Below are 27170 nucleotides of genomic sequence, written 5' to 3'. Positions count from 1 at the left end.
GGCAGCGAGATCCACTACTGAACAACTCATACAACCAGGAAATTTTCCTAATGTTCAGATGGGATCTCCTCTCCTGTCATTTGAACCCATTGTCCTTGTCTCAAAGGCAACACTGCTCCCTCTTCCTTATGCCATCCTTTCCAATATTTAAACATGGCTGCTATGTCTCTTTTCACTCTTCTCTTCTGTAGATTAATTGCATCTAGGCTGTAGAGTTACTGTAGTTCGATGCCACTTTAACTGCCATTACTCAATCCTATGGGATCACGGAATTGTAGATCGATGGGATACCGACGCTCTTGGGGCCGTTCCACACAGCCATATATAATCCAGAGTATCAAGTCAGAAAATCCCAAAATATCTACTTTGAACTGAGTTATCGTTGTCCACACTGCCAGATATTCCAGTTCAAAGCAGAAAATGTGGGTGGAAGGGGCCTCATGCAGAGAAGACCTTGTCAAATCACGACTCCCAGGATTCCATAGTATTGTACACATGGCAGTTAAAGTTGTGTCAAACTACATTAACTCAATGGTGTAGATGCACCTCTACTCTGGAAGGAGAAGGGTGCATTTCAAATAAGTGACACTCGTCTTCTGTTTTCATATTGAAAGCATGAGCCCTCAAGAGCGTTCTGATTTCACTGGAACCTTGACTGTACTTCAAATCATGAAAACCCGTAGTGTTTGTGACCCGTTGCCGAGCAGAGCGTCCTTTGGGGTGGAGAGAGAGAGAGCATCTACATTGCAGAATTAATGCAGTTTGACACCACTTCAGTTGCCACGGTTTAGTGCTATAGAATTACAAGAATTACAGTTGTACAAGGTGGTTGGCCTTCTCTGCCAAATAGTGCTGACCCCTCAATTCCCGGAATTCTATAGCCTTGAACCATAGCAGTTAGCTCGGTATGGAACTGCGTTAATTCTACAGTGTAGATGCACCCTGGACCTTTGAAATCCGTTGTAACAGCAAAAGAAGCCTCTTCGGCCTCTCTCTCCAACTGACGCTTATGCCAGGGAAGGCTACTGAACTCACTCCAATATCTCCAAAACGTTGCCAGTCTTTGGGGTTGGGTGTCACCGATTTTTGAATTTAGTTTAAATTCCTACCTTCTCGCTCTTTCATAATCGGAAGCAAATTTCCTTGGATGTAAAAGGATTTATTTAGAAATTACTGCAGGAATGAGGGACCTGAGGTATGAGGTGTGTGTGATGAGAGGTTGAGAGAGGCGCCTATGGTTTTCTACTAGAGGGTTTGGTGGAATATTAGGAACAGAGCGATGCTGAATATATTACTCGGAAACAACCAAGCCCTTATATTGGCTTTGGGTGCATATACAGTACACTGTAGAATTAACTCAGTTTGACACCACTTTAACTGGCACAGCTGTGAGTTGTAGTTTTATACGATCTTTAGCTTTCTCTAACCAAGAATGCTGGTGCCTCACTCGATGATTCTATAGCACTGAGGCCCCTTCTACGCTGTCATATAAAATCCAGATTATCTGTTTCAAAATAGATTATATAGCACGGGATTGAGGTCTGGCAATTAAAGCGGTTTCAAACTCCATTCTATCTGTATATGTGTATATGTGCCCTTGCTCTGGAGAGTCAAATGTTTCGGACAGCGCTATAAGGCACTGCTGTGCTCCATAAAAACCAGCCCCAGCCTTCATTTAAGGAGGGCTTCGGATCTGTGAATTTCATTATGTTCAGTATATTAACATTCATGTTGCAACGGTATTTTCTTCTCTGTCCAGCTTTCCTCATCCACAGAGAAGTGACAACCGGTGAGGTTAGGAATTAACATGTTGCCGGTTAGTTGAGAAAGTGTCCTTAGACAGGGCCAGCTAACACCTCCCAACAAAGGATTCCCCCAGGCAGGAAGCAGCCAGGCTTTGAAGCTGCATGGCCATTCAATGATACTCAAGGTGACTAATTGCAACATTCACACTTTCCTCCAGCAGACACGAGTTTTTTCTCCCACCCTGGACCTTCCACAGACATATAAATCCCACTTGCCTAGTTTCCAACAGACCTCACAACCTCTGAAAATGCCTGCCATGGATGTGGGCGAAACGTCAGGAAAGAATGCTTCTGGGACATGGCCATACAACCCAGAAACCTCACAGCAATCCACTGTCTATTCACTTAAGACTACTTGAATCGCAAAAGAGAGGAAGGGGGAAAAGTATCAAAGTCGGTGTTTTATGTTTGGAGATCAGTCCCCAACCTCCCTTCTCCCATCTCTCTTCACTGGGATCCTGGAAGACGGGGACAAACTTGGATGGCAACAAAACCATGCGTGAAGGTCGTGGGCAAAAGAGAAAAGAGCAAAGCAAAGCCAAAGAAACGAGGGAATTGTATAAACCGATCCAGCTAAGAAAACAAGGAGAAATCGCGGGTGAATCCGGGTATAAAATAGTAAAATACACCTCTCAAGTCTGCAAGGAAGCCAGAGCTTCATATACCCAGAGAGAGAGGAACCAGTTTTAGCAGAGGAAGCGGAAGTTTGCCGATGGCTTTATTGCTGTCCTTTGGCGCCCCCTTCTGGTTTCTCGCAGCAGTTAACAATCTCGGCAACACTTCCCCATCGGATTATCAGAAAAAATAAATAGTTGCCCTGACAGTGCTGTGGAATCATGGGACTTATGGTTTTACAAAGTTTTTAGTTTTGGGTTGCTGTGAGTTTTTCGGGCTGTATGGCCATGTTCCAGAAGCATTCTCTCCTGACCTTTCGCCCACATGTATGGCAGGCATCCTCAGAGGTTGTGAGATCTGTTGGAAACTAGGCCAGTGGGGTTTGTATATCCGTGGAAAGTCCAGGACGGAGAAAGAACTCTTGTCTATTGGGGGCAAGTGTGAATGCAGCAATTGGTAACCTTGATTAGCGTTTAATGGCCTTGCAGCTTCAAGGCCTGGCTTCTTCCTGCCTGGGGGAATCCTTTGTTGGGAGGTGTTAGCTGCCCCTGATTGTTTTTTGTCTGGAATTCCCCCTGTTTTTAGAGTGCTGTTCTTTATTTACTGTCCTGATTTTATAGTTTTTAAAATTCTGGTTGCCAGATTTTGTTCATTTCCATTGTTTCCTCCTTTCTGTTGAAATTGCCTACATGCTGGTGGATTTCAATGGTTTTTCTGTGTAGTCTGTCATGGTGGTTGTTAGAGTGGTCCAGCATTTCTGTGTTTTCAAATAATATGCTGTACCCACGTTGGTTCATCAAGTGCTCTGCTATAGCTGACTTCTTTTTCTTCCAACAAAGGATTTCCCAGGCAGGAATCAGCCAGGCTTTGGAGCTGCAAGCCTTTTCAATGTTAATCAAGATTATTTATTGCAACAGTGGTTCTCAACCTGTGGGTCCCCATATGTCTTGGTTTTCAACTCCCAGAAGTTTTGGGGAGTTCTGGGAGTTGTGGGCCAAAACACCTGGGGGCCCGACAGATTGAGAACCACTGAATTACAACATTCACGCCTCCAACAGATCTTCCCTGGATCTTCCATATATATATAAACCTCCCTTGCTTTCCAACAAATCTCACAACCTCTGAGGATGCCTGCCAAAGATGTGGGCAAAACGTCAGGAGAGAATGCTTCTGGAACATGGCCAGATAGCCCTGAAAACCCACAGCAGCCCACTTCCCTATCAGATTCTCAGAAAACATAAATAGTTGCCCTGATTCAGTACTATGAAATCATGAGACTTGTGGGGTTTTACATACTATTTAGCCCTCTTTGCGAAAGAGTGCTGGTGCACCACCAAACTACACATCCCAGGATCCCATAGGGTTGAGCCAGGCGGTTATAGTAGTGTCAAGCGTTTTCTTTCTACAGTGTAGATGCACCTCAAGAAGCGCAGAAAAGTCGCCCAGAATGCATTTCGCACGTAGCAACATAGCGATCACTTCCATTTTTTTAAAGAGGCTAATTAAAAATATTCCTTTGCAGTTGATAAAGAACGGCTTTCATCAGGTTCGATTCGCGAGTTCCTTCCGGCTTCCACCCTCCTCTTTTCTTGGGTTAATGTTATATTTTGCACCTTTTAAAATAATACCAATGGTTGGATTTATGTGAGAAGTCTTTCAAAGTGTGACTGCCTTCCTAAAAGAGGAAAAAATTAAGTGCGTGCCATAAAAATATAGTTTAATCGTCTACAGCGAGGACTGGAATCCTATCCCTTGTTGCCTATGAGTAAAACCCAATCAGCATATGGGATTTACTCCTGAGAAAATACGCGCCTTAAGTAGATATTAGGTGACGACAGCGACTGCGGTGGATTTGAATTCGTCATTCCTTGGGAAGGGGGGTGACTAATAAAGTCGATATTTGATATTTAATATTTTTAGGCAGCTTAGTTAAGGGGCTCTTAGACCCTTTAGAATTAGTTTTCATTTAGAAAACTTTCTGGCGGCCCAAAGTTTGGATCTCCTCCTCCTCCTCCTCCTCCGAGGCAAAAGGAGTTTCTGTAGCTGTGCTGAGGAAGGCATTCACGGCCGGAATCACTAGGGGCCCTTCCACACAGCCCTATATCCCAGAATATCAAGACAGAAAATCCCAAAATATCTGCTTTGAACTGGGATATATGGCAGTGTGGACTCAGATAACGCAGTTCAAAGCTGATATTGTGGGATTTTCTGTCTTGATATCCTGGGTTACAGGGCTGTGTGGAAGTGTCCTGAGTTGCTATGGGTTTTCCGGGCTGTATGGCCTGGAATTCCTCAGAAAACAGAGGAACTCCAGACATGAAATAATCAGGGCCAGCTAACACCTCCCAACAAAGAATTCCCACTGGCAGGAAGAAGCCAGACTTCGAAGCTGCAAGTCATTCAATGCTTCTGGAACATGGTCATTCACCCGGAAAACTCACAGCAACCCAGGACCCTTCCACACAGCCCTATATCCCAAAATATCAACGCAGAAAATCCCACATTATTTGAGTGTGGACTCAGATAACCCAGATCAAAGCAGATATTGGGGGATTTTCTGCCTTGATATTCTGGGATATAGGGCTGTGCGGAAGGACCCCTAGTTTCTGTAGTTGTGCCTTCTCAGTTGCTCTCCCTTACGTTTTAGTCAGGTCGCTGCCACGGTCTGAAGCCTATACTTTGAAACCTCCTCCTGCCTTTCCAGCAAGTTGTTCTCTGTCCCTGTTTGTCCAGGTTTTTAATGGGCAAGGTCCCGTCCGACTTAATTGAAAGGGGATGGGGAGGAGAGGCCCGGGGAGTGGGGCAGCCTGCTTTTAAGGCGCTCCTCGGAACGAGGAGACTGAGTCAATATTTGCTTCTCCGCAAATAGTAGGGGTGCTTCGAGGTGAACGGCGGAGGGCAAGGAGGGGACGGACCCACGGAGGAGCCGGTCTGCTAAAGAGGCCGGCGGTATTTACATCTGTCTAGACCCTCCGATGCCAGGCGGCGGTGCGAGGATGAACTTGGTTTCACCGCCAGTGTCAGCCAGAGCAGGAAAGGTCGCCGCGGGGGTCAGCCTTCTCGGGTTTCGCTCAGGGCTGGGAGGAGCTTGGCAAGGAAAGGCTGCCCGTCCAGGTTGGGTTTCAGAGGGATGCCTTCCTGCCTAGGTTTGCATTCTGTTTTGCCGCCTTCTTCCGCGTCTGAACTAGAATCCTACAATTGGAAGAGACCCCCAAGGCTATCCAGTCCAACTCCAGAATGCAAAATCAAAGCACTCCGGACAGAGGGCCATCCAGTCTCTCTGTTAAGAAATATCCGGAGAATGAGCGATTTCACCGCATTCCCAGGCAGCAGATTCTGGACTATATTATTATTACTTTATTATTATTATTATTATTATTATTATTATTATTATTATTAAATCCAACAGATGCTACGTTCAGCAAAGGATAAGAGGGATCCTCTCACCTCTGCAGGAGTCTACAGTATACCATGCAGCTGTGGACATGTCTACATAGGAACCACCGAACGCAGCATTGCCCGAACACGAATCAAGGAACATGAAAGGCACTGCAGACTAACTAGAGAAGTCAGCAGAGCAGAGCACTTGATGAACTAACCTAGTGGACACAGCATATGATTTGAGAACACAGAAATGCTGGACCACTCTAACAACCACCATGTCAGGCTACACAGAGAAGCCATTGAAATCCACAAGCATGTGGACAATTTCAACACAAAGGAGGAAAATGAACAAAATCTGGCTACCAGTATTTAAAAAAACTCAAAAACCAGGACAGTAAATAAAGAACAACACTCAGAAAATAGGGGAATTCCAGATATGAATCAACCAGGGCCAGCTAACCACTTCCCAACAAAGTATTTCCCCAGGTAGGAGGAAGCCAGACTTTGAAGGTGCAAGGCCATTCAATGCTAATAAAGCTGACCAACTGCACCATTCACACCTGCCTGAAGCAGACGAGAGTTCTTTCTCTCACCCTGGACTTTCCATAGATACATAACCCCCACTTGCATAGTTTTTCAACAAACCTCACAACTTCTAGAATGCTTCTGGAATATGGCCATACAGCCCGGAAAACTCACAGCAACCCATTATTATTATTATTATTATTATTATTATTATTATTATTATTATTGCTTGTACCACAGGCATAGCTTTAAAGTGCGTCTTCAGTTTTAGTTTCACATTATTGCCATGATGGGAGTTGTCGTTTTACAAGGTCTTTGCTTCTCTGCTAAAAATGCTGGTGCCTCACTAGACTACAACTCCATAATTCCGTAGCATTGAGCCAGGGCACTTAAAGCTGCATTCATTCCCATGTAGATGCACCTTTTGTCTTTAAGGCAATACCCTTAACATGTGTGAGAGAAGTGGCCCCCACTCCCAAGAGACACACAGAAGCAAAGAACACACACCTTTGAGGCCGCTTCTACAGTGCTATATAATCCAGATTGTCAAATAAAATAATCCAGATTATCTGAGTCTACACTGCCATAAAATCTAGTTCAAAGCAGATAATTTGGATTTCATATGGCAGTGTAGAAAAGGCCTCAGTCTCCCTGTGGAGAGTATAAATAAACATAATAATAATAATACCTAACAGCAAGCAAGGGGAAGGAGATATGGCACACTGAGTGCAGGCATTTCAATATATAGATCAAACATTATTTAATTAAACCAACACAGGATTTAGTAGTTTGAACGTTGGACCATGAGTCTGCAGACTAAGGCTGGAATTAACCAATTAGTCATTAAAACCTATTGGGGGATTTGGACTTTGGACACTCTCTCAACCTCAGGGAAAGCCTCCCCACCCTTTGAACAAATGATACCAAGAAAACCATGCAATGGGCTCATCTTGAGATCTCCATAAATTGCAAATGACTTGAAAGGTACAATAACAAAGAGAATCTACTCATACATACATATATACAGTGTGTGTATGCCTGTGCAGACCGCAAGCAAGTATAATTAAGAGCTACATTGCACTGCAATATCCAGGCAATTACTGATAAATGGTTTTATAGCTACATATATAAGGAAAGGATTAGAATGAAAAGAGAGAGAGAGAAATACAATTCAGAGGCATTCAAAATTATTATTTACATAAGGTGCACCCCAAAGTTCAATATCCATCTACTATATGTCTCTCCGTTTTCCTCTATTTCTGTCTCTCAAGGAAGACAGGTCTTCCTTGAGGATTATGAATGCTGTGTAGGATTATGAATGCTGTGTCATATGTGAATTTCCTCAAGGCTTTTGCGGCTTCTAAGACGCTAATAATAACTGTTCCATTACAAAGACCACTGTCATGCAGTGAGGTTTCATCCCTTTGTTTTAGAACTACATTACTGAGAAACCCATTTACAATTGCAGTATTCTCTCCTGCCCCTGGGTCTTATGGACCGGCTAGAAGACAATACAGCAGAGATTTCTTCTTGCTCTTGTGTTGTCTGTCTCTTCTTTTGCAGTCAAAATTATTTTAAGCTTAGCTGCCCCAAAGCTTCAAATTTCATGCTAACATAACTGGGCGGCTGTCCAGAGCATTGACTGAGCGAAGCTTTAAGAGGAAAACTTGTAGGGCCATCTAGTGGTTGGCATTGAGTACTACACCATCAAAGGTAAGACCAAAGATTGTAGTTTTCAGAGAAATAGCCCTGTAAGTCTCTAGTATAGAATCATAGATTCTACACTAGAAAAGGAGGCAGAAGAAGGTAGAAAAGGAAATATGTCAGCACCTTTTAGACTAACTAAATTTTATTTTTGTGTCAGCTTTTGTGCATATAAACAGCACATCTGCCCTTGGTGTACCGAGTGATAAATACTGATGTGGGGAGCATATATCCAGGGATAGAGTGGGTCCCTCAGATTTTACAAAGCCTCCATCTATATTGCATTGAACTGCATTATATGAGTCTACACTGATCATATAATGCCATTTTAAATAGGGTAGATGGGATCATACATTCTTCTCTCAGTGTACATGGCATATTTATGCTCGTGCAACGCACAAAACACAAAGATCAAGGCTATATATATATATATATATATATACATATACACACACACATACATATACATATACACACAATACAAGTTCAATTAGCAAACGTAAAGTTCAAGGGTAGCTTCCCTTCTGACTTCTGTTGCTGTCAATAGTTTTTGGTGACCATTTACACCTTTGCTTAGGGCCCTTCCACACAACCATATCACCTAGAATATCAAGGCAGATAAACCACAATATCTGCTTTGAATTGGAATTTATGGCAGTGTGTGGACTCAGATAATCCTATTCAAAGCAAGTATCATGGGATTTTCTGCCTTGATATTCTGAGTTATATGACTTTGTGGAAAGGCCCTAAGAGGTCCACAGACACTCTGGCTTCCTCCCAAGGAGGAATGTAACCTTCTTGATCGTCTACTGATGTTCGCTGGACTATTTTCATCCTTAAAAGGACAACACTTGCACCCAAAGTGAGGCGCCTACATTAGCTAAGAAATACCTGAATTTAGTCAGATGTGAGAGGGTCATGAGGAGGCAAAGGTGAGGCTGTCTTTCTCTGCGCCCTAAGAAATTATTACCTGTGACTAATTTTTAAGCAAAGAGGTACAGAACGGGTCGTTTGGTTTGGTTTCCATCCACTCTGTATTCACCACATGCTGGAAAAAATCAATTTGAGTATAAACTCAAGATCCAAACCAACGAAAATCCTATCCATTCATACTTAAGAGACAGCAATTCATTGGACTGAAGGGGAATTTGGGAAAGGATTCCCTTCCTGTCATGATCATGTTGACTAATTGCTACTCTTACACTAAAATAACATCTGTGGTTAAAGGTACTTTTATATATGGAATCAGATTTTTCTTTCAAAGCAATAAACCCATCCGATCATGACGGAAAATACTTAAGGACTGCTGTTTTCCATTGGAAACTGGAATTAAATTTTCCCTTTCCCTTTCAGACAGACAAGATTTTAGGGCTGGTTAGTTGGATACTGCATATCTGGGGCCCTTTGATGAGAAATGTAGAAACGTGTGTCTCCCCTTTTCTAATAAAGAAGACCCCAGTCCCATGCCTGGATTGGGAAACAAACCTCATCGAACTGAAGAAGACTATGGCCCTTCCACGCAGCCATATAACCTAGAATATCAAGACAGAAAATCCCACAATATCTGCTTTGAACTGGGTTATCTCAGTCCATACTCAGATAATGTCAAAGCAGACATTGTGGGATTTTATTCAGCTGTGTGGAAGCGGCCTTAGGCCCCTTCTACATTGCCATATAAAATCCAGTTATATGGCAGTGCAGAAGGAGCCTGACTTGAATTCAGTGAAGCTTATTTCCCAAGTGAAGCATTGCTCCCCAAGTGCTTCATTGGTGTTTATTTGTATTTATATACGAAGCTAAGTACCCACAGCAATGAATCGCAGAAAAGTAAAATCTTCCTTTTCAAAGAATCATCAGCACCGCTCCCAATACATGGAAGCAGGAAAGGACCACATCAAGGAAAGCAGACGTTGTAAAATCTTTACTATTTAGTCGTATGAGTTCTGAGCTGGATAGAAATTAAAGAATAACTAGAAAGCAAGACACAGAAGAAAAATAAAAACAAAGGAGAGAGCAATCGAAATACGTATAATGGACGGCAACCCAGTATTAACAAGCTAGCAAATGATTGAGTAGTTCCTTGTGTATGCACACAGACACCCATTAAGAAACAAGGTTCTTTGTCTTTCTTTTTTCCGACAGAGCCCAAAGTCTCATTCCGGAAGCCCACCGATTTGTGACTCACTTCTCCATTAAATTTCGGGAAATATTTTCCCCGTTGTTCCCCAGATCCTGAATCTATATAAGAGAACCCAGTCAGTGTCCAACATTTCACTAACTTGTGACTGGTAGAAGCAAAGGGAGAAACTTTCCCTAAAAGAGAGCACAGGGTGGCAAGGAAATTTGTGCGTGAATCTTTTCCTCAGGTACACTGGAGGCGAATCTCCGTATCCAGAAAACTTGAGTTAAATCTACATAATGCAATTGGAACAGCGCTAAACTGCGTTATATGGTTCTACACCGACCCTATAACGCTGTTCAAATGCAATTCAAACTGCATTTTATGGCAGTGTAGATCAGGCCTGAGAAACCAGCAGTGGTTGTAGCCACAGTAGAGGCGAAATAAAACAAAAACGAATGACCTTAAAACCTCTGAGGATGCCTGCCATAGCTGTAAGCAAAACGTCAGGAGAGAATGCTTCTAGAACATGGCCATACAGCCCGGAAAACTCACAGCAACACGGTGATTCCGGCCATGAAAGCCTTCGGCAACAAAATGAGTACTGCCTGCAGTATGAAATTTCTTCCCAGTCCCCAAATTTCTCCCTTTACTGAGAATGAGACCTGAAACATCCTTCACACTCCACTTTGCTGCCATTCCTTTCCTCACTTTACCTGCCTCTCACTTTACCTTACGTACATCCTTAAACCGTCTCTCTAAATAAGCAACTGAAGTTTAACGTCCCGGTTATGCGTAGAAAATTGAGGACTGCTGGAAATATCAACGCAAGACACAATTCTTCTTTGGAAGAGCAATATCTTTATTTGTACCCCTCTCCTTAGCTAACACCATTGGAAACGGTTCGATTGAAGAGAGACATCTGAACGTTGTCTCGCACTCAGCGCTTTCGTCTGCAGGACCCAAGGGAAATGGCACTAAGGCTTTCTCATGGGGTGCAGCTACACTGCAGAATGGATGCATTTTAACACCACTTTAATTTCCATGGCTTAATGTCATGGAATCTTGGGAGTTGTAGTTTGGTGAGGCACCGGCACTCTTTGACAGAGAAGACCAAAAACATTCGAAGGCCTACACAGACTACACAGAGAAGCCATTGAAATCCACAAGCATGTGGATAATTTCAACAGAAAGGAGAAAACCATAAAAATGAACAAAATCTGGCTACCAGTACTTAAAAACTCTAAAATCAGGACAGTAAATAAACAACACCCAGAAGACAGGGGAAATCCAGACAGGAAACAATCAGGGCCAGCTAACACCTCCCAACAAAGATTCCCCCAGACAGGAAGCAGCCAGTGTTGAAGCTGCCAGGCTTTTCAATGCCAATCAAGGTGATTAATTGCAACATTCACACTTCCAACAGACAAGAGTTTTTTTATCCCACCCTGGACCTTTCACATATAGTCTCACTTATCCAAGCCTCGCTTATCCAAGTTTCTGGATTATCCAAGCCATTTTTGTAGTCAATGTTTTCAATATATCGTGATATTTTGGTGCTAAATTCGTAAATACAGTAATTACAACATAACATTACTGCATATTGAACTGCTTTTTTCTGTCAAATTTGTTGTTAAACATGATGTTTTGGTGCTTAATTTGTAAAATCATAACTTAATTTGACGTTTAATAGGCTTTTCCTTAATCCCTCTATATTATCCAAGATATTCGCTTATCCAAGCTTCTACCGGCCGGTTTAACTTGGATAAGTGAGACTCTACTGTATATACCTCCCTTGCTTAGTTTCCAACAAACCTCACAACTTTTGAGGATGCCTGCCATAGATGTGGGCCAAACACCAGGAGAGAATGCTTCTGGAACATAGCCATACAGCTCGGAAAACTCACAGCAACTCACATTCTAAGGCGCCTTCCAAGCTGACACATAAAATCCAAACTGTCTCCTTTGAACTGGATTAGATGTCAGTGTAAACTCAGATAATCCACTTCAAAGCAAATAATGTGGATTATCTATTTTGATAATCTGGATTATATGGCAGTGCAGAAGGGGCCTTAGACTACAAATCCCAGGCTCCCATGGGACTGAGTCATGTTAGTGAAAGTGGTGCATTAATTCTACAGTGTAGATGGCTCCGAGGATTCATTTATTATAGCATTTAATAAGGGGCAATGGTTCTGCATAACTCTTCCATGAAGTCTTTGGTGGGGCGGAAGGAGGGGGGAAGAGAGTGAGCTAATTTCTTCCCGAAATCCCCCTCCCCTTTTCTCAGGAAGCCCCGAAGAAGAAGTCGGTTCCCCGGGCGCCCAGAACCAGCTGACAGAATTGTTTACTCTGATGCTTCCCGCGCCATTTGCAAATGGAAAAAATGTATGAGGTTAGCCGCACGCACCTTGACTCAATGCCAAGGGGGAGGGAGGGAAAGATGGCCGGAAAGGTGCTGCGGATCCAGCGAGGAAGGTCTCCCCTTCTTTCCCAGAGAGTCTGGTTAGACAAGAAGCTGTGAGGAGGACATTTATTTCCCCCTCCACCCCCGGCTGACTTTGTTTGCTTAAATCCCGGGTCATATTGACCTGCTTTCCTGGGTGAGTCCTTCCAGAAACTTGGCTCCTTTGCTGGAGTGTTTCTGCAAAACGGAGAGATTATATGCAAATATGGGGGACCCCAATATTTCTGTATGTGTGTAAAGAGGTTCTTCTGCCTTGCTTCGTTCCTGCTTTCCTCCTGAGCTCATAATTTGGGGTTCATCTAGGCCAGTGGTTCTCAGCCTGTGGTCCCCAGGTGGTTTTGGCCTTCAACTCCCAGCAATCACAAAAGCTGCTAAACTGGCTGGAATTTATGGGAGTTGTAGACCCAAAACATCTGGGGACCCCAAATTGAGAACCACTGATCTAGGCTATAGAATGGATGCAGTTTGACACCATTTTAAACTGCCATGGCCCAGTATTATGGAATCACGGGAGTTGTAGTTTTAGTAGGCCTTCTCGGCCATAGAGCAGCAAACTACAACTCCCGGGATTCCACAGCATTGAGATGTGGCAGTTAAAGTGGTGTCAAATTACAATTGTTCTATAGTCTATTTATTTATTTATTTATTTATTTTCTATTTATTTTATTTATTTTCCCCTGGGGGGGGGGACTCAAGGCGGTTTACAACATATTAATAGCAGAAATTCCGTGCCAACATACATAAAATAGAAAAAATAATAATAACTAAACACTAACATATAGCTATAAATTAAAATCATTAAAAACCATTAAACATATGCATACACAACATTTAAATACGAAGACAAAGTATTAAAGCATCCTAATATAAATATTAAAATGAAATGTTCCAAAAATCGTAGGCTGTTAGGAATTGTGGGAGTTGGAGTCCAAAACACCTGGCGGACCAAAGTTTGCCCATGCCTGGTCTAGACACACCCCTTGGCATAGCCACACGCAGCAAACTGTGCCAGAGTAGTCAGACATTAGTTAACCCACGTTTTCAAAGGGGCTGGAGTGGGCCTTGCCACGTCATGTGGAGGGAAAAAAATCGCCACGAATTGCTGGCAGCTGACTATTCTTCCCACTCAAAACGCAGTTGAACATAAATGCAGAGGACAAGGCAGGGATCCAGCTGCGGATTTCAGTAGGGTCGGGGTTTCCCTGCGCGCCCTTTCCATCACAGCCTTTCCAAAGTGTTTGGCTTGAGCTGGGCCCTGTTCCTATTAACCCGCCCCCGTCTTTCTAATTTCTGAGCCTTGGAGTTTAAGAGTTATCACAGAACAATCCAAGTTAACCCACGGCTGTGGGACGTGGTGTGCCTCTCTGATCTTGCAGAAATGCTTTAAAAGGAGGGGAAACATTTTCCAAACTGTGCGCTCTTAAGCTCTGCCAAGAGAAAAGGGGGAAAGTCATTCTACTGAGTAGAAGAACCATTTCGGGTTTCGTGTATGCGTGTGTGTTATGCTGGCGTCCTTTCCTAACCACTTCCTAATTCCGGGAACAAGTAGGAATTGGGTTCAGAGGAGCGTGAACTGCGTGACCCTCTGGGTTGATGAGGGAATGACTCGGCATGCATCTACACTGTTCAATGAATGCAGCTTGACCCCACTTTAACTGCCATAGCGCGCTATGGAATCATGAGGGGTTGGGTTTTATACAAGGTTTTGGGCCTCCTCTGCCAAAGAGAGCTGGTGCCTCACCAAATGACAACTCCCCGGATTCCATACCATTGAGCCTTGGCAGTTACAATGGTATCAAACCGCATCCATTCTACAATGTAGATGCATCCTGGGAGGAAATGTAGCCACTCACTGGCGTCTCCCCTCGCCGGGCCCGCGTTGGCAGGGCTTTTCCATTCCTCCCAGAAAACTGCCAAAGGCATCAAGGAAGACCGCAAACCCTGCGACAGGTTTTTTTTCCTTCTCCCTCTCTTTCTTTCTCCCTTTTCCTTTGCCAATCTCTTCTCCCTCAAGGCCTGGGGGAGGGAGGTGGCATGTCTGTTCTATAGGGCAGCAACTTCCCAGCGTCCAGGGCATGAATCTGGGCTCTGGATCCGCTATTGCTATGAATTCCTTTGCTTCCCTCCGAGAAGTCTTTCCACCTGGCCTCCCAAAATCTCCTCCAGTGACCAGCCATTTGGGAAAATGGGATTCTTAGGCAACTCTTTTTCCCAGTTTGGCGGAGTTGAAGTAAGATATTAGCATGTGGTTTGGGGGGAAAAACTCCTTTCTTCCTCCCTCCCCCCTTTGTTTGCTCCTTTCAACTCTTTATGCTTCCACTGTAAGACAGTTAAACACTATGGAAGGGAGGCAGTTTTCTTTGAAGGCTGATAGAAATTAACATAGGAAGACTTAGGACCTCATCACACTAGAGCTTGGATCCAATTTAAATCCATTTTAAATTCACTTTGGGGGGGGGGGGGGGGCTTTAAACAGTTCAGCCAGACATGTCCTGAGCCTCACCAAATCCCAGGAGGCAGAAACCGGATTTAAAGTGGATTCATGCTCTAGTGTGATGAGGTAATCAGGCTAGGTCAAATAATGCCATTCCAGATGTCGAAGGCTTTCATAGCTGGAATCACTGAGTTGCTGTGAATTTTCTGGGCTGTATTGCCATGTTCCAGAAACATTCTCTCCTGACCTTTCGCCCACATCTATGATAGGCATCCTCAGAGGTTGTGAGGTCTGTTAGAAACTAGGCAAGTGGAGTTTGTATATCTGTGAAATGTTCAGGGTGGGAGAAAGAACACTTGTCTGCCGGAGGAAAGTGTGAATGTTGCAATTGACCACCTTGATTTGCATTGAATGGCCTTGCCTGGCTGCTTCCTGCCTGGGGGAGTCCTTTGTTTTGAGGTGTTAGCTGGCCCTGATTGTTTTCTGTCTGGAATTCCCCTGTCTTCTGAGTGTTGTTCTTTGTTTACTGTCCTGATTTTAGAGTTTTTAAAATACTGGTAACCAGATTTTGTTCATTTTCATGGTTTCCTCCTTTCCGTTGATATTGTCCACATGGCTTCTCTATGTATATAAACCCCAGTTCGAACAGACCTCACAGCCTCTGAGAATGTCTCCATAGATGTGGGCGAAACCTCAGGAGAAAATGCTTCTGGAGCATGGCCATACAGCCCGGAAAACTCACAGCAACCCATGAAGGCCTTCGACAACACAATGCCATTTCAACTGCATCATATGAGTCCTTATTTGCCATATAATGCTGTTCAAACTGCATTATTTGGCAGTGGAGATCCAACCTTATTTTCTGGGTCCTTTACTCTCGCGGCAGAAATCTAGAGGCCTCACTTTATGCCCCTTTCTCTCTTCTCCGGGGTTCCAGCCACTACGTGTAAATACTAGAATATCTTCCCGTCCGAAAGCCCCACCCGGTGATCTTTTTAGGAAATGTATTTGGGATCTGGCCGGGGAGGAGAATATGGGAAGCTCAGGGGCGGTTAAAACTTGGGACAGAAAACAAAAAGAAAGAACATACCTTCTTTTATTCCATCGGAATTTGCAAGTAGGTATTAATTAATCATTGCAAGGATCGGGTATTATAAAATCTGTCCAGGACCCCCCCCCCCCTCTCCCGCGTCCCTTTCGCTTTCCCTTATAGGCCTCTCATATCTTTCTAGGCGTTGGACGAACTTACTTAAGAGCAACGGATAAACCGTGCAATAAATAAAAAATGTGCGCCCCTGTGTCCATCGATGACTCGAGACTCGCGTGGGCAGGGGGATATCTTCAGGAGCTTATTTCTTCCTAAACTGGGGTTAGGGTCGGGAGAGAAATGGGTGTCAGAAGCTACAGTTTTTTTAAAAAAAAAACCCTCGCTTTTCGAGAAGGAGGGCTTTGGAAAGTCCGGAAAGGTCTTCCACAATGGACGCGCGTGGCATTGTTTGGGTCGAAAGTCCGGAACAGTTAGGATGGGAATGATGATGGTGACGATCTTTATTATTTCCAGTGCCTTCGGACCCCTCGAGAGGATAGAAATAAACCTCCTCCCACGCCAAAAAAAAAAGTATTGAATGTTCAAGTTTCCCATCTCAGTCGCTACCCAGTTCTCATCTCATCTTTAAAATAGTAGCAGCAGTAAGAAAAAGTCTATCTCTGTTCTCCACTTCTAACCTCATTCTTCCCAGGTCCTTACCGGGGATGAAAGGTTAATATCTTCGCATCCATCTGTCTGTCTGTCATTGGGATCTCAAACTCCTTATGAGCTGGTTCAAGATTGATAGCCCTTCTACTGGTTGAGGCCGGCTAAAACCACTGGAGGAGGGGCATGGCTATGGGAGAGCCAGCCCGGGGCAGGGGTCTGAGTGTTGGGCCAAGGAGACAGCGCTGGGATCCCTGCTCGGTCGTGGAAACCTACGGGGTGACCTTAGAGGAGTCACACGCTCTCAGCCTCAGAAGGAGGTGAAGGCCAAACCCGCCCTGAACAAATTCTGCCAAGAAAATATGGAATAGGTTCACCTTGAGTCCAGAAATGAAAGCACACAACAACAAACACACATACAGAGACTTGTAATTATGGTGACCCAAATTGGGGTTTTCTGGGGTTGAGATTGTGTAGCTCACCCAAGGTCACCCAGTGAGATGATGATAATGATGATGGTGGTGGTGGTAGTGGTTATTTATACCCTGCTTTTTTTCTCCACAAGGAGACTCAAAGACAGTTGAGTGGCTAAGTGGGCAACCCTGATTTCCAAAGTCCAGGCAAACAAATCAGTTGATCACAATGTGTATGTTCATCATGTATGCACTATCTATCTATCTATCTATCTATCTATCTATCTATCTACCTACACACACATATACATACACATACACATGCTATATGCATTATATATATATATATGTAATATGTATATGTATGTGTATATATGCACATCGCATATGTATGTATCTATAATGTATATGTATATATTTATTCATTCATACACACACTCTCAATCCTGATCTTCAATGTCCAAGCCCCAACAAACCAGTAGATCACAGTGTGTATGTGTATAATGTATGCACATGCTATATATATGCACACATACACACACACACATGCATGCATACACATACACAATACTATATGCATGTATATATGCAATATATACTATATTACAATATATGTGTATGTATATGGACATTATGTATGTATGTATGTATGTATGTATATAGAGTGTGTGTGTGTGTGTGTGTGTGTGTGTGTGTGTATATATATTCATACAGACACACTCAACCCAGTTCACCAGAGTCCAGGCCCAAATAAACCAGTGGATCACAGTGTGTATGCACATAATGTAAGCAGCCCAGAGTCCCTTGGGGAGATGGGGCAGGGTATAAAAATAAAGTTATTATTATTAATAATAATAATAATAATAATAATAATAATACGTACACTATATACACACACACACACATGCAACCCTGATCTTCAGAGTCCAGGCCCAAATAAACCAGTAGATCACAGTGTGTATACTATGTGCATAATGTAGTCACATACTATATCTCACATACATATATATACATACACATAAACATACCCTGTTTCCCCGAAAATAAGACATCCCCTGAAAATAAGACCTAGTAGAGGTTTTGCTGAATTGCTAAATATAAGGCCTCACCCAAAAGTAAGACCTAGCAAAGTTTGTGTTTGGAAGTATGCCTGCCAAACAGAATATCAGAGCATGCAGGACTGGTAAATGTACGTACCATAGATTGTTGTACATGGAAATAATGATAGTAACAAGAAATTCTTGATAGGATTCACAGTTTGGTTATGCTGGTTTGTGATGACAACTACTGTACAGTATATAATGAATGGTCTTTTTTTTTTGTTCAACAATAAATGTGAATTCTTCTTCATGGAAAAATAAGACATCCCCTGAAAATAAGACCTAGTGCATCTTTGGGAGCAAAAAATAATATAAGACACTGTCTTATTTTCAGGGAAACACGGTACTATATGCATGTGTATTATATAATATGTGTATATATGTGTGTATAAATGCACGTACTATATGTATCTATATACAATATATATGTATATATTTATTCATCCTCTCTCTACGTGGGTGCATGTGTTATATATGTGTGTGTATATGTATGTATGTATGTATATATATATATGCACATAATATATGTATGTATAAATATGTATATGTACATATTTAATCGTCCTCTATATATGTGTGTTTGCATGTGTTATCTACGTGTGTATGCACATACTAACGTATATACAATGTATATGTATATATTTATTCATCCCTCTCTCTCTCTCTCTCTCTATATATATATATATATATGCATGTGTAATAAATATATATGTGTGTGTGTGTGTGTGAGTGAGTGTATGTATATAGATATGCACATACTATATGTATATATAATGTATATTTATTCATTCTCTCTCTCTCTCTCTCTCTCTCTCTCTCTCTCTATATATATATATATATATATATATATATATATGTAATACACACTCATACACTCAGAGACCTATACAGTACATGCAGCTTTGTTCTCTCCCCGTTCCCCTCCTGCCTTTATCCCCCCCTTACTTTGAAAGGAAAAGAAGTCTACGGATGGGAAGACTGGAGCTGCACACTCCTTAACAAAGTTTAGATGTGGAGGGGAGGGGAGGGGGAAGCTTCCCTTCCTCTTTTCTCTTTTTCAGACCCTCCCTCCTTCCCTCCCTGGCTCAGTTTCCCGGTGGCCGGGCCAGGGTCACGTGGGCGCCGCCGACCAATGGGGCCCCGCCCAGCCTCCCTGCGAAGCCAGAGGCGCTTCGGCTCCCCTCCCTCCCTCCCAACGTGGCCTTCGTTTTTATAAACCATCCCGAGCGTCCGTCTGCTGGCTGGCTGGCCCCTTCTTCCCACAGAGGGCTCGCCATGAACGCCGCTGGGCCTCCGCCGCCGGGCCAAGACGGGGAGGAGGAAGAGAAGCAGCAGCAGCAGAAGCAAAAGAAGGGACGGGATCCTTTTGCGCGGGAAGAAGCATGAGCCGAGCAGCGGGCGGCTGGGAGATGGAGCCGCTCCGGGGAGATGCAGGAGGAGGAGGAGGGAGTAGCAGCGGAGGAGGCGGACATTGCCGCAACTTCCTCTCCCCTCCGGCCTTCGGGAGCGCGCCGCCGAGCCGCCCGGGGGCTTCCTCCTCCTCCTCGGGTTTCCCTTACGAGCGCTCCGCCGGGGCTCGCTCGTCCTCCTCCTCGGAGGCGCCTTCCTCCAAGGACTGCTCCGGGCCCTCGACGGCGGCCCCTCCTCCCTCCGCAACTGCTAGCGCCGCGGCCGCTGCCGCCGCCGCGCTGGGCTACCACCCGGGATACCACCCCTACTACAGCTGCCGGATGGCCCACGGGGTCGGGCTACAGCAGAACGCCGCGCTCAAGGCCTCCCCGCACGCCGCCGCCTTCCCCGTGGAGAAGTACATGGACGTGGCCGGGCTGGGCGCCGGAGGGGCTGGAGCAGCGGCGGTGGGAGGCGTCGGCGGCGTCGGCGAGGCTTCCACCCGGGCCAAGGAGGTCTCCTTCTATCAGGGCTATGCCGCCGCTGCCGCCGCTGCCGCCGCCGCCGGGGGGCCCTACCAGCACGTGCCCACAAGCTACCTGGACGTGGTCTCCACTTTTGGCTCCGCGGCGGCCGGGGAGCCCCGCCACGAGGCCTACATCTCCATGGAGGGCTACCAGTCCTGGACGCTGGCCAACGGGTGGAACGGGCAGGTGTACTGCGCCAAGGACCAAGGTCAAGGCTCCCACTTTTGGAAGTCCTCCTTCACAGGTAGGCGTGGGAGAGAGGGGGAAAGGGAGAGAGAAAGGGAGGGCAGAGGGAGGTCAGCATGCATAGGAATGTGGGAAAGGAATCCCTCATCTTAGCCCTGTCTCTAGCCTAGCTACTCATTTGTGTGTGTGTCAGGAGCGACTTGAGAAACTGCAAGTAGCTTCTGATGTGAGAAAATTGGCCGTCTACAAGGATGGGGACGCCCGGATGTTTTGATGTTTTAACATCCTTGTGGGTGTCTTCTCTCATGTCCCCTCATGAGGAGCTGGAGCTGACAGAGGGAGCTCACCTGCTCTCCCGGGTTCCAACCTCCAAGCTGGCACATCTCGCTACTTCTCATTGAGGACTGGAAATTGGATGACATAAGAAACCTGTGCAGTCCGGGAAGGAAACCCAACCGGAAAGAGCTGCCCACCTAAACCACAGGAGGGGAGGGCGGGGAGAGCAAAGGGATGGAAGGTCCTCCAGCTGGATAGAGGCGCCCCATACGTACACAGAGAGAATGGCCACCGCTTTAGAAATTCAGACGCTGGAGTGTGAGAGAAAGTCTCACACAAAGTCTCCATTTTTCATAAGAGTCATTATTATGACTTTATGGAGCCCCCGTGGCACAATGGGCTAAACCCTTGTGCTGGCAGGACTGCTGACCGACATGTCGGCAGTTTGAATGGGGAGAGCAGGGTGAGCTCCTGTCAATCAGCTCCAGCTTCCCATGTGGAGACATGAAAGAAGCCTCCTACAGAATGGTAAACATCTGGGCGTCCCCTGGGCAACGTCCTTGCAGATAGACAATTCTTTCATCCCAGAATCAACTTTCTCAAGTCGCTCTGAGACAAAAAAAATCCCTAAACTACAGGAGGGGGGAACAAAGGAAGGGAAAATCCCCCAGCTGGACAGAGAGGCACCCCAGACCTATCTGCACTGGGAGAATGTTCACCGCTTTACAAATTCAGTCCCTGGAGTGTGAGAGAAAGTTGCACATAAAGTCTCCATTTTTATAATAGTCATTATTATGACCCTCTGGAAATGCCAGCCACAGATGCAGGCGAAATGACAGGAGAAAGTGCTGCTAGAACACTGGCCATAAAGCCCAGAAACCACACAATAGCCCGGTCATTATTATTATTATTCTACGACCTGAGCAGGACTAGGTCTTATAATGCAGTTTCAGAATGCAGTTTTACTGTATTGAACCGGATTATATGGTAGTGTTGATGTATATAATCTGGTTCAACACAGTTGAACTGCATTATATGGCAGTGTAGATTCAGCCTCATTCATTCAAATCGAAGTTGACAAAATAATAATAATGGGTTGCTGAGAGTTTTCCGGGCTGTATGGCCTACGTTCCAGAAGCATTATCTCCTGACGTTTCGCCTGCATTTATGACACACACGCTCAGAGGGTGTGAGGTCTGTTGAAAAGGTCTGTTGAAAACTGTTGAAAAATAATAGTAATATCGACGACAAAAATAGACCTGAGCTTGGGGTTGACTTTGAGACCTTGCATTTATCGGGTTACCCTAAGTAGAAGATTGGAATACAGTAAACTACTTCTACTACTACCGGTAGTAGTAATAGAACTTATGTCCTATCCTTATGTTTCAACAAAGTGAATAGGGTGCTCGGCATGCCCTCTGTTGCTTTTAAAACTCAAATCTTCAGTGTATTTTTCCCACTCAGATTTCCGGCCTCACTGGCTTTTTAGAAGCACTTTTTTTGCACATTTATTTTTGCTACTTGCCTTCATTCAAGTCAATACTGACTTATGGCGGCCCTACTACGAATGAAAGACCTCCAGTTCCTTGTAACTAACAAACTCTGTTCAGGTCTTGCGAACTCAGGGCGGTGGCTTTCTTAAACCGAGCAACCCTTTTTGCGATGGTGTCTCCCCTTCTCCCCCTTTTCCCGCTGCCTTCCTCTTGTCCGAGCACGGCCGCCTTCTCTTTTCCAATGACTTTCGCAAGTGTTTCATGTTTTGGCTGTGGTTTGAAGGGCTTCTGATCTCCGAGGACTCTTCAGAGCAAGCCCTGTTGACCTTGAGCCGTTGGGACTTGAACAATTGAGGTCTTGTTTGCAAAATTAACCCACATCCCACTGGGGGTTTGATCCCCATTTCGATCTGTTTCGACTTTCCCTTCCCTTCCCATTCCAGTCCTTTCCATTGTTGCTCGGACTGTAGAAACGCCCAAGAAGAGCTGCGGCCAGGCCTTGAGGACAGGCCTCTCCCCTTCATCTCTGAGCTTGTTGTTGTGGTCGTTTTCCTGTTGTTTGCTTTGCCCTGGAGGCTCCCGGCCCAGGATGGCCCCTGCCCCCTTTCCCAAGCCGCAGGGACAAACAGCCTCGGAGGTCTGACAGAGAGGAGCCTCATTTCCTTTGGAACAGGCAGCGCAAAGTACTCAACCTATAGCACTTTAAATCAGGCCGCTTTCACACAGCCGAATGAAATCCCACATTTTCTGCTTTGAACTGGAACATATGGCAGTGTGTACTCAGATAACCCAGTTCAAAGCAGATATTGTGGGATTTTCTACCTTGATATTCTGCGTTATATGGCTATGTGGAAGGCCCCTTTAAAGAGAGCAGTTGGTAAATTGGTAGCGTAAACTTTGTTAGATTGAAGCAGACCCCCTGTGATGCAACAACATCAAAGGCATCTGTAGGAGTAGACTTAGCCTAGGAAAGTTTCACTTAATTTCCTTCTTGATAAAAGCCGTGCAAAGTTCCCAGTTATTTTAAATCTTCTATCATCATTAATAACACAGCCCAATAAAAATATATATTTGGTGTCTTAGTTCTTAGACCTGTTCCAGGGTCTAAAAAATTCTGAAGATAGACGCATGAACTGTAGTTTCTTACATATAGTTGTCAGGATTCATTACGCTATGTAACAATATTTGAAAAAAGTTCTGTTCCTGATTTGAAAGTGTTCTTTCCTGTTTAATTGTGCGGTACTTACTTTGAAAATAATTGTTCTATTCCAGAAACTGCTTTTTTGTGGCTGTCACAAACTATGTTGAATAGGTTAAGACTCTATGAGATATTCATTGAAAAACTGTAGTAAAATATGCTGTGTCTGCAGTATTATAAACTTTTCTCCATGTTTTTTATGATAGAACCAATTAGGAAATGACATTTATAACTCAGGATTATTTATTTATTTGTTTATTTTTATCCCGCTTTTCTCCCACAAGCCTCCCCCCCCTCTCCGTGGCACAGCGGGTTAAACCGCTAAGCTGCTGAATTTGCGGGGGAGCGGGGGAGCTCCCGCTGTTAGCCCCAGCCAACCTAGCAGTTCGAAAACATTCACTTGTGAGTAGATCAATAAGTACCACTGGGGGGGGGGGGGGGGATAAGGAAGCTTCATGCAGTCACATGACCTTGGAGGTGTCTATGGACAACGAGCTCCTCTTCGGACAGGACTAGACTTAATGTCAGGGGAAACCTTTACCTTTACGTTACCTTTCTCCCACATGTGGGACACAAAACTGTGAACAAATGGTTAAAAACCAGAAATTACGTAATACGAGAGCACAACACCATCTCCCCAACCCAACCAAGTAAACAATAACAAACACATTGCATAGAGACAGTACATAAACCATATGAAATAAGCATAATAAATAACAATAATTATCATTATTCCTGGGCCTCAGTCTACTGAAGCTGTCCTTTATGTTAAAAAATCTCGAAGCTCCGAACCTTTGGCCATGTGAACCTTGCCAGACGGAGGTAGCCTTCAGTGATAAGTCTTGGCAGTAATCTCTGGCTGCCTAGACAAAAACAATGGTGTTCCAGATTGCTAGATGGCATATGTCCTGTATCTCAAAAACCAGAGCTGATAGGTGAAAACTGGCACCGTTTTTGGAATCAGCGGGTGAAATATACCCAGAAACAAAGGATAACATTTGATGTCACCAAATGTGTGCTGGCCAGTTTCTATATCCAGTGTCCTCTATCGAAATATTTAGCTGTAATATTTTCATTGCTGGCTAAGGCGCAATGTACTGACAAATACCGATTCCTCCCCCCCCCCCCCCGTAAACGAGAAAGATAGTAATATGTAAGGGTTATATTCCACCTTTCTCCTTCCACTATCTTCTAGAGAATATTTGAAAGAGAGAGGCTGGTGGTACAAGATCTGTTTGGATACGACCATGGCTTTGAAGGCTAGGCGAAGGAGAGAGGCGTGCAGATCAAACAAGCCAGTGCCTCCATTGGTTTCCCCCCAGCCCCGACCTTCTTTCTCCTGGACTCCTTTCCTTATGAAGGCCTCTCCCCGCGTCTTTAACTCTCCCCCCCCCCCTCTCCTTCTCTCCCTGTGCAGGAGACGTGACCCTCAACCAGCCGGAGATGTGCGTCTACCGCCGCGGGCGCAAGAAGCGGGTTCCTTACACCAAGTTGCAGCTGAAGGAGCTGGAGAGCGAGTACGCCCTCAACAAGTTCATCAACAAGGACAAGCGGCGGCGGATCTCAGCGGCCACCAACCTCTCCGAGAGGCAGGTCACCATCTGGTTCCAGAACCGCCGCGTCAAGGACAAGAAAATCGTCTCCAAGCTGAAGGACAATGTCTCCTGATCCGGGACCTCCGCCTCGGCTTGGGCTTAGGTTCGCCTTCTCCTTTGCTTTGAAAAAGACTTGAAATATCTTTAATATTTCTCCTTAAGTAAAGGGGGCATTTTTGGAACTGCTTATAGCCAAAGGCTCGCCATTTCTTCATGGATGTAATGGAATGCTGCAGGTATTTTTTTTAAAAATCCATGTATTTTGGTAGTTTCTGTTTCTCTCGCCTCACCCCAGGCCTTTGTCCTGTGGAGAAACTTCTTTAAAGTGGATGGAGGAAATCCAGGTGCTAAAAAAAAAAAGTGGAGGGGTCTGAGATTGTATATAGATATATCTCAGATGTATACACACACACAGCTACACACAACCCTCCGGAGTTTGATCACGGTTTAGAAGGCAATAATAATAGTGAGTACAATATAGGCGGGATCATGGACCAGGTAAAGGGCAACGTGGGTGGCGACTGTAAATGTGAAATAATCTAGAAAGGACTTCCAGTTTTCCGCAACCGCCCTCCAAAGTGTGGTTGTTCCCTTTTGGAAGGCTTCTCCTTCAGCTTCCTAAACAGAAGCAAACTTTGTTGAAATAAAAAACAAACAAACTAATTACTGCCCCGTGAAACCTTCGCACAATCGGGATGGAGATCAAGTGACAATTGTGTGTTGTCGAAGGCTTTCATGGTCTGAATCACTGGGTTGCTGTGAGTTTTCCGGGTTGTATGACCATGTTCCAGAAGCATTCTCTCCTGTGGACAAGTCTGCAAAGGGACCACCAAACGCAGCACTGCCCAAACACCAGCATGAAAGGCATTGCAGACTAACTGAACCAGAGAAGTCAGCCACAGCAGAGCAATTGATGAACCAACCTGGACACAGTGTATTATTTCAGATCACAGAAATGCTGGAGCACTCCAACAACCACATGTCAGACTACACACAGAAGCCATTGAAATCCACAAGCATGTTGACAATCTCAACAGAAAGGAGGAAACCGTGAAAATGAACATCTGGCTAGCAGTATTTTAAAAACTCTAAAATCAGGACAGTAAATAAAGTACAACACTCAGAAAACAGGAGAATTCCAGACAGGAAATAATCAAGGCCAACTAACACCTTATAACAAAGGATTCCCCAGGCAGGAATCAGTCAGGCCTTGAAGCTGCAAGGCTTTTCAAGGTGGTCCATTGCAACATTCACAAGTGCCTCCATCAGACAAGAGTTCTTTCTCCCATTCTGGACCTTTGAAAGTTATATAAACCTTCCTTGCCTAGTTTCCAATATTCCTCACAACCTCTGAGAATTCTTGCCATGGATGTGGGCGAACCCATATAGCCCGGAAAACTCACAGCAACCCAGCTCTTTTTTTTTTAAAGGAAAAAAAGTTTCATACTTATATATAAATATATATTTTAAGCAATCCTGTTTCAGAATGGCCTTCCACACTTTCTCTAGCGATAGGCCGCCTTGTGTCCAGGTCTAGAATTCATGTTCTTTGTAGAGGCTGAAATGGATCCCAGTTCTTTATGGAAACCCAGGGTTTTTGTTTGTTTTTACCCTTTTACTGCCAAATGAGCCCACGTGGCTCGTTCCCAAGGAAATCGGCATTGAAATCAAGGGAGTTTTACAGTGCTCCAAGTTGACTGTATTGTGCTTACGGTTTGGGGGGACTCAGTTGTTATTTTTTTTGGGTGGTTCGTTTGCTGTTGTACACAGTAAAACAGCTGGGACTATTCGTGAGCTGTTGTATTGAGATTTGGGAGGCCACTCGGTAAAAGCACCAGTGTCTGAGTTTATATAAACCACACTGGTTTCTGCAGCCGACTACTTTAACAACAACAAGGACAACCACACTCAGTGGCGTGGGGATCCAAGGCTTAAGCCGACCGGTGCCTATATGTTTGGTTGTATAAAAGTGTGTATAAATCAATGTGTATTTTTATATAAATATTGAGCCCCCGTTCTTCTTTTGTCTCTCCTGCAGCACAGTGCATAATGCCATCTTTCAACTCTTCCTGAGCGGGGAAAGAAGGCAATTCAGAGCTTTTGTTAACCAAATGGCACAGATATTAGCAGAGAGCCAACAAGGGTCACCTAAAAGCGGTGACTTAGGGCCCCTTCCACACAGATGAATAAAATCCCACATTTTCTGCTTTGAACCGAAATATATGGGAGTGTGGACTCAGATAATCC

The 27170-nt window shown here is 44.5% G+C and overlaps 1 protein-coding gene across 1 annotated transcript; it reads left to right on the top strand.

Annotated features, from left to right (window-relative positions):
- Positions 1-19484: 19484 nt before the first annotated feature.
- On the top strand, positions 19485-26347 carry hoxd13 (homeobox D13). Its single transcript, XM_016996717.2, has 2 exons — positions 19485-20419; positions 24746-26347. The coding sequence occupies exons 1-2, from the start codon at positions 19642-19644 to the stop codon at positions 24994-24996; spliced, it is 1029 nt and encodes a 342-aa protein (XP_016852206.2). The 5' UTR covers positions 19485-19641; the 3' UTR covers positions 24997-26347.
- The last annotated feature ends 823 nt before the right edge of the window (positions 26348-27170 follow it).

This window comes from Anolis carolinensis, chromosome 1, assembly GCF_035594765.1.
Source record: "Anolis carolinensis isolate JA03-04 chromosome 1, rAnoCar3.1.pri, whole genome shotgun sequence".
NCBI lineage: Eukaryota > Metazoa > Chordata > Lepidosauria > Squamata > Dactyloidae > Anolis > Anolis carolinensis.
This window is presented reverse-complemented; position numbering and strand designations above follow the sequence as displayed.

Coding starts and splice junctions, on each gene's coding strand:
- hoxd13 (XM_016996717.2), top strand. CDS start 19,642: ATGAGCCGAGCAGCGGGCGGCTGGGAGATGGAGCCGCTCCGGGGAGAT. Junction 20,420..24,745: donor TTGGAAGTCCTCCTTCACAG/GTAGGCGTGGGA, acceptor CTCCCTGTGCAG/GAGACGTGACCCTCAACCAG.